The sequence below is a fragment of the Mesoplodon mirus genome (assembly GCF_964341445.2).
Source record: "Mesoplodon mirus genome assembly, chromosome: 2".
Lineage (NCBI taxonomy): Eukaryota > Metazoa > Chordata > Mammalia > Artiodactyla > Ziphiidae > Mesoplodon > Mesoplodon mirus.
The window spans coordinates 115166118-115179541 of NC_138977.1; the positions used below are offsets into that span (position 1 = coordinate 115166118).

General features: G+C 39.4%; 1 protein-coding gene across 2 annotated transcripts in view; it reads right to left on the bottom strand.

Annotated features, from left to right (window-relative positions):
• Positions 1 to 13424, bottom strand: part of RYR2 (ryanodine receptor 2) — a 729440-nt gene that overhangs the window by 402497 nt on the left and 313519 nt on the right. For both annotated transcript variants that reach the window (XM_082634943.1, XM_082634944.1), the window contains exons 9-10: positions 10287 to 10386; positions 9484 to 9580 (exon numbers count right to left, since the gene is read on the bottom strand). In XM_082634943.1, coding sequence (XP_082491069.1) covers positions 9484 to 9580; positions 10287 to 10386 — 197 coding nt within the window. The remainder of the gene's footprint in view (positions 1 to 9483; positions 9581 to 10286; positions 10387 to 13424) is intronic.

Below are 13424 nucleotides of genomic sequence, written 5' to 3' on the forward strand. Positions count from 1 at the left end.
TCTCTCTCTCCCTGTGTGCAAGACACTAAGCCTAACAACCTCCTTGGACTTAGTCTTTAGGGAATAAAAGTCAGGAAGGGAAGCGCCATCTAGAAAAGTTAAGCTTTCTGCCAACTCTCAAACCTCCCCTGAGGAGAAAAGTGCACTGGGACTGCTAGCTGCTTAAGTGGGGAAAAATACTGGGAGAAAAAATACGTTAACATCATGAAAATTACCTCGCAGGCAAAAGTTTTGCATGCTGGCAAGTATGTGAGTTTTCTCTGAAAAAAATCTATAACATACATCATACTGTCAAAATATCCACAAACCACCCCCAGTTTGTTTAAATCACTGTCTTCAAGGCTCAGATTCCTGCTGTAGAAATAGGGATTCTTCCCTGTGGAGTGACATGAAGTCAAGATGCTTCCAATAGAGAAGGCTCTTAGCCAAGGATGTGGGACTTATAGGCCTCAAAATAGTGTTCTGTTCATTCAGGTTGGTCGGCTGGTTTCTTCCCCTCCTGGAATTGCAAGAGGACAATCATCTTTTAGGAGTCACTGAAATCCTACAAACAGGGACTTCAAACCCCTCTGAATTAACCAGAGCGGTTCTCAAGGCATGCATCCCACTGCTCTCCTTAAACAACCTACAGGGAAGTGCATGACTATTTTTTCTCCATTAATTTCTTTCACAAACACAAAACAATCAGCATTTGTATGCAGATTCCCATATATTTGTCACTCTATGAAAGGGGTACAAAAATGAATGATACAATCCTGGCTGAAAACTAAACAGAATAGATGAACACACACACCAGTAAAGATAAAAAATGGCAGTATGTGATATATGCCATTTACCTGGGGCAGTTAAAGACACAGACGATTCTACTACCAACACGTCCTCAACCAAATTAAGTTCTGTGTGGTAATGTATTACCAGACCCTGGATGTTGAGGATTCACCTATGAATCCTTTGAAAAACAGAAAAATTACTCACACACAATTTCCATTGAGAGTTGATACTGAATGGCAGGTTCAAAACAATTATGGGGAAGAGAAGCTTGTTCTACTACCTTACAGGCTGGTGAAAATACCACCTCAAAATCAAAGGTCAGCACAGATTCCTCCTTGTCTAATCCTCCTCAATGGGTAGAATAGTAAGATACGTTTTCTACGATCTCATTTTTTTATAGCCAGCACACATCGAAATGCCTAGAACAAACAAGCCCTCAATAAGCATTAAAGCAATTGAAAAATAGACCCAGGATTAAAAGATTATTGCAGAGAGAAATTATAAGTGTTTCAGTTTACACATTTTCTCAGTAGAATTTCTGCTTGCACACCAGTCTACTACGTAAGGGCCTAAGAGAATGTTTGGCTGAGCATCTAAGCCCCAGGCAAGCTCCCAGGAACCTCTTCATAGTAACAGAGAAATCAGAAGTATACGCCTATACAACACTTAGAGAAGCATCACGTATTTACTCAGGACTGAGTTTGTGATATTTCTATTCAAGTTGCTGCACAAAGAGAAACAGGTATTGAGACAGGACATGGATGGGCCTCAGGCTGAGCAGTTTCTCCCTTGTGGACAGAAACTCCGTAACAGCAGAAACTCCATAAAAGCAGGATGATAGAGGAGGCTGGGCCCTGCCCAGATAAAAGACCACATAATCCTCATCCTCAAAGTCAAGGAGACCTTCCTGACTACATATGCACAGAAAGGCTCCTTGGAGGTCAAAAAGGGAGGTGGCGCCACCCCACAGTAAGTGATGCCAACTACCCATAGGCCTCTTTGCTAGAATCCATCTTGGCTGAGAGATGTGCAAGCACACAGAGGAGGACCCTGAGGTAGACCAAATACGGACTCAGAACCAGGCAAAGCAAGATGACTGGTCAAAGGAAATCTGGAAGAAATGTCCCATAACAGTGATTCAAACTACCACAAGGGTGCGACTCTCTCTCCCTGAGCCCACCCGTGTGTCTATCCACACGTACTGTACTCTTTTTCCTCCTAATAAACACTTTACTTGCTTCACTGCTTTCCACCTCTATGTGGAAATTCATTTCTACGCAGCTGATGGGCCAGGGCCTTGTCATTGGCCACTGGTCCCTGGTGGTCTAGTGATTAGGATTCAGCGCTCTGCGCAACCTCAATCTCTGGCCGGGAACTGAAATCCTGCTTCAAGCCGCTGCAGGCCGAGGCCACCCAAGATCAGTATGTTTTGAGATGTCACGTCTGCATAAAATATAAATGAATAATCGTGGATTAAAAATAATAACATCCTTACACTCCGAATCCATATTAAACAGTCATATAAATAGGACTAGAGCAGAAAAACAACAACAAACATTTGCTACTTTTACTTTTCACTCCGTATGGAATATAACACAACCACAAAGGAATTTGGAAATTAAAAAAAAGAGGAGGCTTTTCTTTTCTTCCTGAAAGATATTGCTTACACCTAGATTAAGTTAAGAAACTAAACGTGGACCAGTAAAAACGGTCTTAAATTTTCACTGAGAAAATAACTGGGAGGTTTCTCTCAGTGTTGATTTTTAATCTATTGTCTCTTGCCAGTCACTCACTTTCAGTGCATCCGACACCTCAATTGTTTTTTTTTTCATTTTTACTCTTATCCAGTGGCTCCAATTTCTGTGAATATTTTTAATCCTTTGCCTTCAAAGCTTGTATTTTGGAAAACAGTGCCTTCTAGCCCAGTCGTTCCTTGAGAGTGTGGCTCTCGACCAAGTCAGGCTGCTAAATAATGACAGGCTGAAGCAAGGCCAGGGTGCTCTCTGCAATCAGCAGGGAGGTTAAGTTCAGGGGAAAGACTGCATCTCTCTCCAGGGAGAAGAGGCAAAGAAGAAAAAAATAGCTCTCCTTCACGTGCTTATTCTTCTAGCAAAACTATTTGGGAAATCTGTCCTATCCCCAGATGCAGGCTAAAGAGGTATAAACAGGACATGAAGAGAAGGAAGAAAATTCTTATATGACCCAAACTTGACTGTTTTGGAGCAAAACAGCGCAGCTTCAGAAGCTTGAGTCGAGGTAGGTGACTGACGGCATACAAACCCTGCGGGGTATTAGTCATCCAATTGTGTATGTAGACATAAACCACACCTCTCCTTCTAAGCCAGACTGAGAGACACTTAATTCATTAGATCAAACGCATCTCATGCCTTATCAATTATTCACAAGTAAAGCTCACTGAATCATAATATTAAAAGGGGCATGAAGGCAAAAATATTGTCATGCATACATACGGCATGGCTTTTGCCTGCTGAGTCACATTCTGGAAAGCAGATGTAACATTTATTTCCAGACACTGTCAGAAACAATGACTTAATGGTCCTGAGTTTGAAAGGAACAAGACAGAGAAAGTATATGCCGAGAGTAATGCCTGGTAAGATGGAAACAGGACAACTTCTCTATCCACACTCAAGCCTGCTTGCGCGCTCTCTCTCTCTCTCTCTCATACACGCACACACACACAGACACACACACCATCAGGTGTATTTTATCTATGCATGCATGGGTATGTGTGTGCATTTATAAACAAGCATATTTAAGTTTTTATTGTTACATATCCCCACTAGAATGTAAACTCCTTGAGAAAAGAGACTCTGAATCTTTTTAGATACTAACAACCCCAGCACCCAGAACACGGTGGTCATTCCACAGATTTTTATTAAATGAATAAAATTACCTATGAGCTATGTGGTAAAAACTGTTTTAACATACAAATAATGCTTTTCAAAAAACGTTCCCTTAATACCGGTTTCCACATCAGAGATCTCACATAATAATTCTGAATAACACTCCCCTAACTCATCTTTCTTAAAACTTATTAATTTAAAAGTATGACATACTTAATTCAGGTAGTGCATATTTAATCCATTAGTAAGCATGTGTGCACATAAAGTAAATGCCTTTGTTGGCATTTTATTATATTCACATAAAAATGGATGGAAGTAATAAGGTGCAATCCAAAGACAGAATCTAGAACAGAAAACATTCCCCATATAAAAGACTTCATGCTTGAAATGAAAACTGATAATCAAATTTCAAGGCTCCAGAATGAAATCTTTTTTTAAAGCAATAATTTGAAAGCTGTGTGGCATCCAACAGATCTCTTGCCAAGTAGCAGAACTTGTTTCTCCTTAATTTAACCCATCTCACTATTTGAAAAGTTTGAGAAAGAACAAAGAAATTACAATTCTACAGTTAACGTTCCGTGCATTTCTCCCTTTCCCCCACCTGCTCACAACGTCTATAGATGATGATTTTACAACTTTTATTGTTGTTTAGACCAGTTGTATACTGGTAATTTTAGACTCACACATCTTTCTGGAAAAATCTCAAGAAATTTAAAGTAAAACCATAGTGATGCTTTATTTCACAAACATGTCAGAATTCAATCCATAAAAGCAACATGAGCAGGAAGTGTGGGGAAAATATATGTTTAATTTAACTTTGGTAGGCTTCATTCTCCAATTCAATTCCACTTAAGTGAATGGGACAATATATGCTCTTCATTCTGGGGGTCTGGTTAACACTCCCATGAGATGCACAGGAAACCACATACATATACAAATCTAAGTGTGAAGAGGAAGTTAAAGATCACTCCATCAGAGAGAGAACAGACTTGTGGTTGCCAAGGGTGGGTGGGGATGGTGGGGAGGGATGGAGTGGGAGTTTGGGATTAGCAGATGCAAACTATTATCTGTAGGATGGATAAACAACAAGGTCCTACTGTAGAGCACAGGGAACTATATTCAACATCCTGCGATAAACCATAATGGAAAAGAATATGAAAAAGAATGTGTATATATGTATAACGGAGTCACTGTGCTGTACAGCAGAAATGAACACAACACTGTAAATCAACTATACTTCCATAAAATAGATTATAAAATAATAATAATAAAAGATCACTGCATCGGTATCTAGAACTACAGTACCCATCGTTGAACTGCATTTTCAACTGCTACAATTACAGTTCTATTATGTATATTCAAAACTTGTCATGGGAAGGAGGCATGAGCAGATTGACAAATCCACTTACTAACCCAGCATTTACGACCAAAATGGTCCTAAATTACTCAGAAGCAACTGTCACTTCTGGCCATCTCCTTATCAATTCCACTACTTCTTGTAACAAACCTGATTTGACTTTAGTTATTTAACTTTAATAACAGAATATAATTGAGTGTAGCCAGATCATAATTACAGTGAAGAATTATGAGTTAAAAGAAATCTTTATATATGACAAGGCTAGACCAAAAAAAAAAAAAGTCAAATTATTTTTACTTCTTTTTAAAAAATGAATCAAAATACATTTTTAAGGTTATCACTATGCGTTTTTCCCCCAATACAGATTCACATCAATTAAAGAAAGGCTGCCTCCTGGCTGTACAGTCCTTTGCCTTCCCCTCATTCTGTAAGACACTGAAGTGACTTAGCATGAGGACAGGGGAAGATAAAGAAATTTCTACACACTGATATTAAGAAGACTTGAAAGAATAAAGGGCTCTATAAATGTAAAATTTAAGGAATTACTTTTATCGTTACATGCAAAAAATTGTTCAATCTCACTGTGTAATCAAGACATAGATAACTTTCAGTCTTAAGCAACATCCCTCAGGCTCCTGATGCCTATTTCTGACTCATTTTCTCCCTCAAGTCATGAGGGAGAGAGGAATGTCATGAGGCATGTCAAGTCTGACATCCATTTTAATCTAATTTCACCCATGTAAACACGCCGTACAAGGGGGCACTAAGGATGTGTTCTTACTGACATCACTACCTAGAAAGAGCTGCAATGTGTTGATCTGAATACATACTGAGATTAATTTGACACAGAAATGAATAACATTAAATCAAGAATAATACAGGAGTGGGGGCGGGAGCATCCTGCAACATGCATGCAATGGGAAAGCGGACCCAGAACAATACCAAAATGTCTTTGACATTTCCCCTAGTTTTCTCTGCAATAACCAGCAATGTAATAATAACCAGCAGGAGAGATGATCATACTAAGTGAAGTAAGTCAGACAGAGAAAGACAAATACTGTATGCTATCACTTACATGTGGACTCTACAAAAATGACACAAATGAACTTATTTACAAAACAGAAAGAGACTCACAGACTTAGGAAACAAACTTATGGTTACCAAAGGGGAAAGATGGCAGGGAAGGATAAATTAGGAGGTTGAGCTTAACATACACACACTACTATATACAACATAGATAACCAACAAGGGCCTACTGTAGAGCACAGGGAACTCTACTCAATATTCTGCAATAACCTATATGGGAAAAGAATCTGAAAAAGAATAGATATATGTATATGTATAACTGATTCACTTTGTTGTACACCTGAAACTAACACAACATTGTAAATCAACTATACTCCAATATAAAATAAAAATTAAAAAAATAAATAAAAGGCATCCCCCCAAAAAAAACCAATTAGCAGGAAATCTGCTCTATAAGTATCATGTTTAATAAAACCCCTCTTTAACATACAGACTCTCTAATGTGCAGGAGAGGTGGAAAACTGCAGTCACTGCCCGCGAGCTTAGTCCAAGAAATCTGGGATCTATCCGACGCTGGATATTCTCATTTGGAAATGAAAACACCCAACTGTTAAAAACTATGCTCATCCATTCCTCGCTTCTAAAGCTTAGCAAGAAGGAGGAGCCCTTCCCCACCACTCACCTACCACATTCATTTCAAAACAGAAGAGGGTTTTCTTTGATATAGTTTAGCGTCTCTTCCCCTAAAATCTACGCTCTACCATACTTTCACCCGCATGCCCAGGGTCCCTCAAACGTTTCCATATCTGACTAAATGCTGCTCTTCTGCCTAAACAATAGTGATAAGATAACAACAACGATAATACATTTGTTGATCTCTTAATATGCATCAAGGTTTTACATGCATTTTTCTACTGAACCTTCACAACAATCCCATGAAGTAACAGCTAACATTTAAGCCACATTTCACAGAGGAGAAAAATCAGGTTTAAAGAAATTAAGTCACACAAGTCACACAACTATTTGTGGCAGAGGCGAGGCCCAAACCCAGGTCTACGGCCCATTCTCTTAATTACAAATCTCTACAGTGTCCGTAGAAAGAGCAGACGGGCTCAAAGAATCGCTTCGTTTCAAGTGTTTCATTTAACAAGTCAGAGACTAAAGATCCAAAAGGCTATGACACAACCTCGTTTTGCTCCTAAGTCTCTATGATGATATTATATCATTGAACACACCTACACCCCAAGCCTCCTTTGGGTTCCATAACTAATTTCCCTGGCTCTCCACTTAACTACCATTCTGCCTCTCTTGTGCCTTTCCTTCACCTGTCAGTGTCCTAAATATCAGACTTATCTAGGATTCCATACTCAGCCTCCTCTCTAGTTAGTCTATTCCAAGTCTTTGCAGCCTTTTAAAGCAATGCCCAAGTTGCTAAACATAACACTCTAGTCACTGTTCCTCCCTCTCTACCTAGGGCTCCCATTCTTTCAACTACCCCCTGTGCACTTGTGTTTTATATCCAACCCAAGCTTTGTCTAAGTTAAAGACTCAAAAATTCCAATTTCCCATAAACTCTTTATTTTATTTCCCATAGACCCTCTGTACTCACCAGTGTCCAAAATCTCACTGGGTCCTTTGTATCAAATCTGTCCATCTCCCACAATCTTTAACACCATCTCTCTTCCCTAGAGTCAGAAACTCTAGGGAGTTTCTCACCCTTAAATCTGATACATTCTCTCACCAACCACATAGAGTTCATCCTTAAACGAGTCAATCTGACCTGAAATGTTTCTGGGCCAGGCTGTCCTATTCTAACAGCCACTCTCCAGGATAAGCTTCTCCATTTCTCTCACATGAATGACTTCATCAGCCTTCTCCGAGTTGGTTTCCCTGCTCCAGAATCTCTCCACCTCCGATCTAAGTTCTTCTTGTTCGTCAGAGACACTCTTTTCAAAGAGATCTGACCATGTCACCCCCTCCCCACACACTCCTTCCCAACTATCTCCGGGTAAAAGCCAACCCGTGGGAATGGCACTAAGGAGACTTCAAATGCTGAACAAACTGGGCTTCCCTGGTGGCGCAGTGGTTGACAGTCCGCCTGCCGATGCAGGGGACATGGGTTCGTGCCCGAGTCTGGGAAGATCCCACGTGCCGCGGAGCGGCTGGGCCCGTGAGCCATGGCCGCTGAGCCTGCGCGTCCGGAGCCTGCGCTCCACAACGGGAGAGGCCGCAGCAGTGAGAGGCCCGCGTACCGCAAAAAAAAAAAAAAAAAAAAAAAAAAAAAAAAAAAAAAGCTGACCAAACTACTCCCTCCTGTCTAGTTTCCATGCTTCTTCCATCCTGCCCCTCATCACTCGGGAATAACTGCAATTCCCAGTGTACACTGCATCCCTCTGAGTCTTCTGAGGGATGAATCTTCTGAATTAATTCCTCAAATAAACCGTCTTTTGAATTCCCTCTCATCTTTTATATAAACCCTATCAACACACCATTAACATCTTCTTCCTAACCTACTAAAAGCAGCACTTTTCGTTTAGGGAATTTTTTGAGGCTCTGCATTTCATGCTTCACCATAAGCTAGGTCTACCTGGGGAGAGGTAAGACTAGTACCCAGGTCTCACAGTGACTTTTCCCAAGGTTAAACAGCTAATTAAAGAACTATTAACTTTCTAAATGTTCTCTGTATCTTTCTTTAAATTACAGAAATAAATATTTATCAATAATAGTTATCTAAGGGATATGCTAATATTACGAGAAACCTCCACTAAAAGACTTAAAGCCACGTAATAAATCACCCGGATCACGCCTTCTCTCACAATAATCGCTTATTTATGCATTCCACTTACCATATTCATCCATTAACTTGTGAGGCAAAACGGAACATTCAAATCGCCCTCAATATTTTTATGGTTTTGTATTATTTGTGCACTTTTCCCCATGAGCCAGGCTACTGCCACCTTGGCCCAATGCCAAATAATAGTAACATAGGAGAGGTATTAAAATCACATAAAATATTAGGGAGAGTGCTCAATTTTATCATCTATCTCAGTAAATGGGAGGTAACAGAAAAGGGTCCTAAACCTTTGGGCAATTTGACAAGTCTAAAACTGAACTGGAGACTAAACATTCCAGAAAGAGGATTCATCAAAACGAATGAACATTTCACGAAGTTTTAAGTAGGTGAATGTGTTCATTCCTCCCACTCAGTTTATTGTATTCACTGCTTCTCACCATGTTTTAATTATACAAGAATTTTCTGCAACTCTATTCATAGGTAGTCAAAACCGTACGTGAGAAAAAAACTACTTCAGAGGAGGCCAGCAATGGATCACTTCAGTGGACAGATGAATGATAGTGGCCCACTTTCTCCTATGCTAATGGCCTGAACTGACAAATCCTTAATTTACAAAACTTATATCAAAACAAGAAAATGCAAGGCTCAAGGCGCTGGGCTCAGGTACCAACCTTCGCTGCTCTTCACCGTGTTCTCCTGAAGGGACCGTGAGGCATTCATCCATGTGTCCATGAAGCAACCTGAGGACGTCACCACCAATCAGATACCCTAGAAGGATTGAAATGCAGTCACGTTTGAACTGTCATCATCACATGTTGACAGCTGAACAGATCATCGGCTCCAATCTCCTATTTTCATAGACAGAGACACAGAAGTCCAGCAAGGCTTAAGTACCTGGTCAAAATCAGAGATGGATGGTGCTACCTGCCTGACACCTCTGAGCCCTGGGTTCCCAAGTCCCCCAGTTAGTGATGTTCCCACTATTATACATGACCTCAGCCTCATAAAAACCTCCACTAAACATGCAAGCCTGGATAGGCTCCGATTTGAACTTACATAAGTGAGAACAACCAGAACACACAGATATTTCCTGGGAAAACCCTGATGTACAAGCACTGCTGTGATCCAGTTCTAAGTCACGCGGCCTGGAAGATGAGAAATCTTGACAGTTGCCTAACTAAGCAATACCCTGAGGCCAAAACACTGGAGAAAATAACCCCTAGAAAGCTAGCATGTAAAACACGCACAAAAATAAGCTAAAGCTGACGATAGCATAAAAATAAGAGGAGATAAACCTTAACACAAACTTCACTTTTAAATAGCAATTCAAATGAGTTTCTTAAATGTTATGTATCTGCATTACAGAATATTTTGACACAAACAGCTCTAATTAATCTACTCATTTTCACAATCCCAAAGATGACTGCCAACTCTGCATCAGGGACCAGCTCCCTAATGGAAGTGGAGTTCTTACCTTGGGCTGCTTCACTTCCTGAGCTGATTGGGGCCACGCTCCAGAGGGTCTGCTGGAAAGCGGCGTCCACGTGCAAGCTGCCGTTGCCATAAGACAAGTGCTGCATTAGAAGCAAAAGAAGGCATCACTACAGGCTCTGGGTAAGTCTCAACACGAAGTGCTTCTGGCAACTCAAGTTGAACTCTGCCAACGTGGGACTGTCCACAGAGAGCCTCTGTTGCAATCCTGTCACTCAAAAATGAAGAGACTAGTAGGAAAAAAATTAGAGTTTATATTTGACTTTAGGTATTTTTCAGCTTCCTTCTAAGAGTTACTACTTAAGCCACTAATCTGAAAACACAAATAAAATAAATTTATTTGTGAAAACAGACTATTTTGTTTTAAAGGCTTATTGATGGGCAAATTTGTACAGATAGTAGGCCCTTACCATTAAAATTATAATTAAGTTTTTACATATCATACTGTGACAGTGTGTTGACAATGAAGTAGGTTAAACCTACTGGACTAAAGTGTTACTTTCATGGGGTCCTTTAGGAACTTTTATCTACAATCTGATGTAATAGCCATTAGATGGCAATATTTCCTAATAGGTATCAAAAACCAAGACAATACATGTCCTTCAAAATTCAGACATTACAAATTTCAGATGTTCCTTCTTAAGTCAAATGTATTAAAAAACATCATATTTCACATCTTTGAGAGCCATAATTGATGAGTTCTGAAATAATAAGTAAAGAAAAACAAAATTATGAGTACAGACAAATGACTTGCTTATTTCACTAACCATTACCTGGCTGCTGCTAGAATTTCAAACATGCAGAGAACAACCACTTTTTTTCTTGGAGTCATCTGAGTCAACATCATCAATATTCTTTTAATTTTCCTGGAACACTTTCCAATGCTGATGACAGCCTAAGCTTTTAAAGACTTCAATTGCACTAGAACTTCCCCAGATATCTGACCTTCCTAGTTAGACAAACAGCAGTCACAGCATGCAGAGTCACACTGGTATATGCCACAAGCCTTTCAACATCCAAAGGTCTCTTCTGCCTAAATATACTAATCTCAAGTCACCAGCATAGGTAGGCATTTCATTTTCTTTCTCTTAAAAACAAAACCCGAGAAATTTGTGACATTTGACATGTATGTAATTATCTTATCAGCAATTTTCCAATCAATAAGATTAAAAGTGGATGTTTCAGGTTTAGCAATAACCTGCTCTTACCCCTCTCCCATCTCAACCAGCTGTCTGTCTTTGTACAACCTCCTTTCTACCTGGACCTGTCATTCTTATACAAAAATCCAGCTAAGATGTCTTTACTGAATTAATTCTTTCCCTAATATATTAAAATTCTTTAACTATTTACAAATAAATCATATGCCATCTGCTTCCACAAACAAGAAAAATATATTTTCCTTCATAGCCCTTATCACAATGTGATCACTTAGTGTATTTTTCATTCTCCCTCTTGTAAGCTGACACAGGCTCACAACTGTATCCCTAGCATCTAGCAGGGTTACTCAATAAAGAAGTATGTGCAGAAGTGAACCAAACCTTTAAAATCAAAGTGTAAACTTTAAAAAAATATTTTAAGTTATTCCATAAATGTTCCTATTTCAATGACCTGAGCCAAACTAACAGCACAAACACACCAAACAAACAAACAAACAAAAACAAAGAAACCTGTAAAACCATATGGATTTTATCAAACTATCAGAAGACGATTCAAAATACCAATGCTTATATTTTTACTTTTGAATTCAAGTGAAAGCTCATGCCATATTACGATAAATAGATTTGTTCATCCTTGTTCATTGAATATACTATGTATAAAGCATTGTGCTAAACATTAATAGAACACATTCCCCACCATGAGGGTGCTCATAAGCTAGAAAGGTAAGTAAAATATATCCACAAAATGCTGTGAGTCAGTGTTTTGAAAATGTTAGCTGAATTGTAATCAAAGTGCTACAGGAATTGAGAGAAAAGAACACTTGGACCAGCCTAACTGGAACAGAGTTCATTGTCCTGGGCCTTGAGGACAGGTGGTATTTCCACAGGGTTCCATATGGGACGAGGCATTTGAAGAGCCAGTAGGATCACTTGGCCTGAGCGTCACATTTGTATACTTAAGAGATGCTGTCTCCAAAATTTTGTACATACACTGAATTTGCGTATGTGTATTAATAACGTTAATGCTCTAAGTGTAAGTATTTTTTTAAAAAATACCAAAACTTTTATAAACTACTTTAGAGATTCTCATTCTTAATACACCAGAAACCTCATAATCGGAAGTGGCCTGGGCTTTGTTGGTGCTGTAGGCTCTAATAAGGGAAATGGTACCCAAAGGGGCAGAGATAAGGGAACATACAGCTCAGCAGAGAGTTTCCTCTTTGGGGCTTACAGCATATACTTAGAAAGAGAGTGAGAGATAGGCCTGCAGACAAAGCAGGTGTCAGATCAAGGACCTTATAGGCAATAAGGAGCTACTGAAGTGAAAAAACAGTCGGGGTGGGGGGAGGACAAAAATGCAATCTTCAAATCATATCTAAGCCTAAAGGTACACAATAAATAAAACCATAAAAAAAGGAAAATTTCAGTCTGTTGGAGAAAGTAAAAAAAAAAATGTCCTTCAGATCATATTACACCATTTTAAGTTATCTAAATCATGTCCACTCTTCTCAAGAAAATATTCTCTAGGCATAACTATTTTGGATGCTTCTATTTAATTTTGCCGCTTAAGCAACAAAGGGAAATCTGAGTAAGAACCACACAGGCTTGTGATATTAAATATTCAGAATGCAGTAACAATTTCAGTTACTGACACTAACTAAGATGGGTTATCCTTAGAGCCAAAACAGATGTTGTCAGACGCTGAAAGCAAAGCTGGCCTTAGGCTGAAATATGTAACTGCTCTAAAGTTTACATGCCCGCCAGGAGCACTGCAGGCACTTTGGAGAGTGATCTGCTCTTTCCTATCACCTTGATTCTCATGTTAGTGATGCTCAAGTTCTCATGGACACACAGATCACCTGAGGATCTTGTCAAAAAAAGGCAAATTTGAATTCAGGAGGTGTGAAGGGGGGCCAACCAAGGCCATTGGTTCAAGAAGCATATTTTGAGTAACATGTAATATG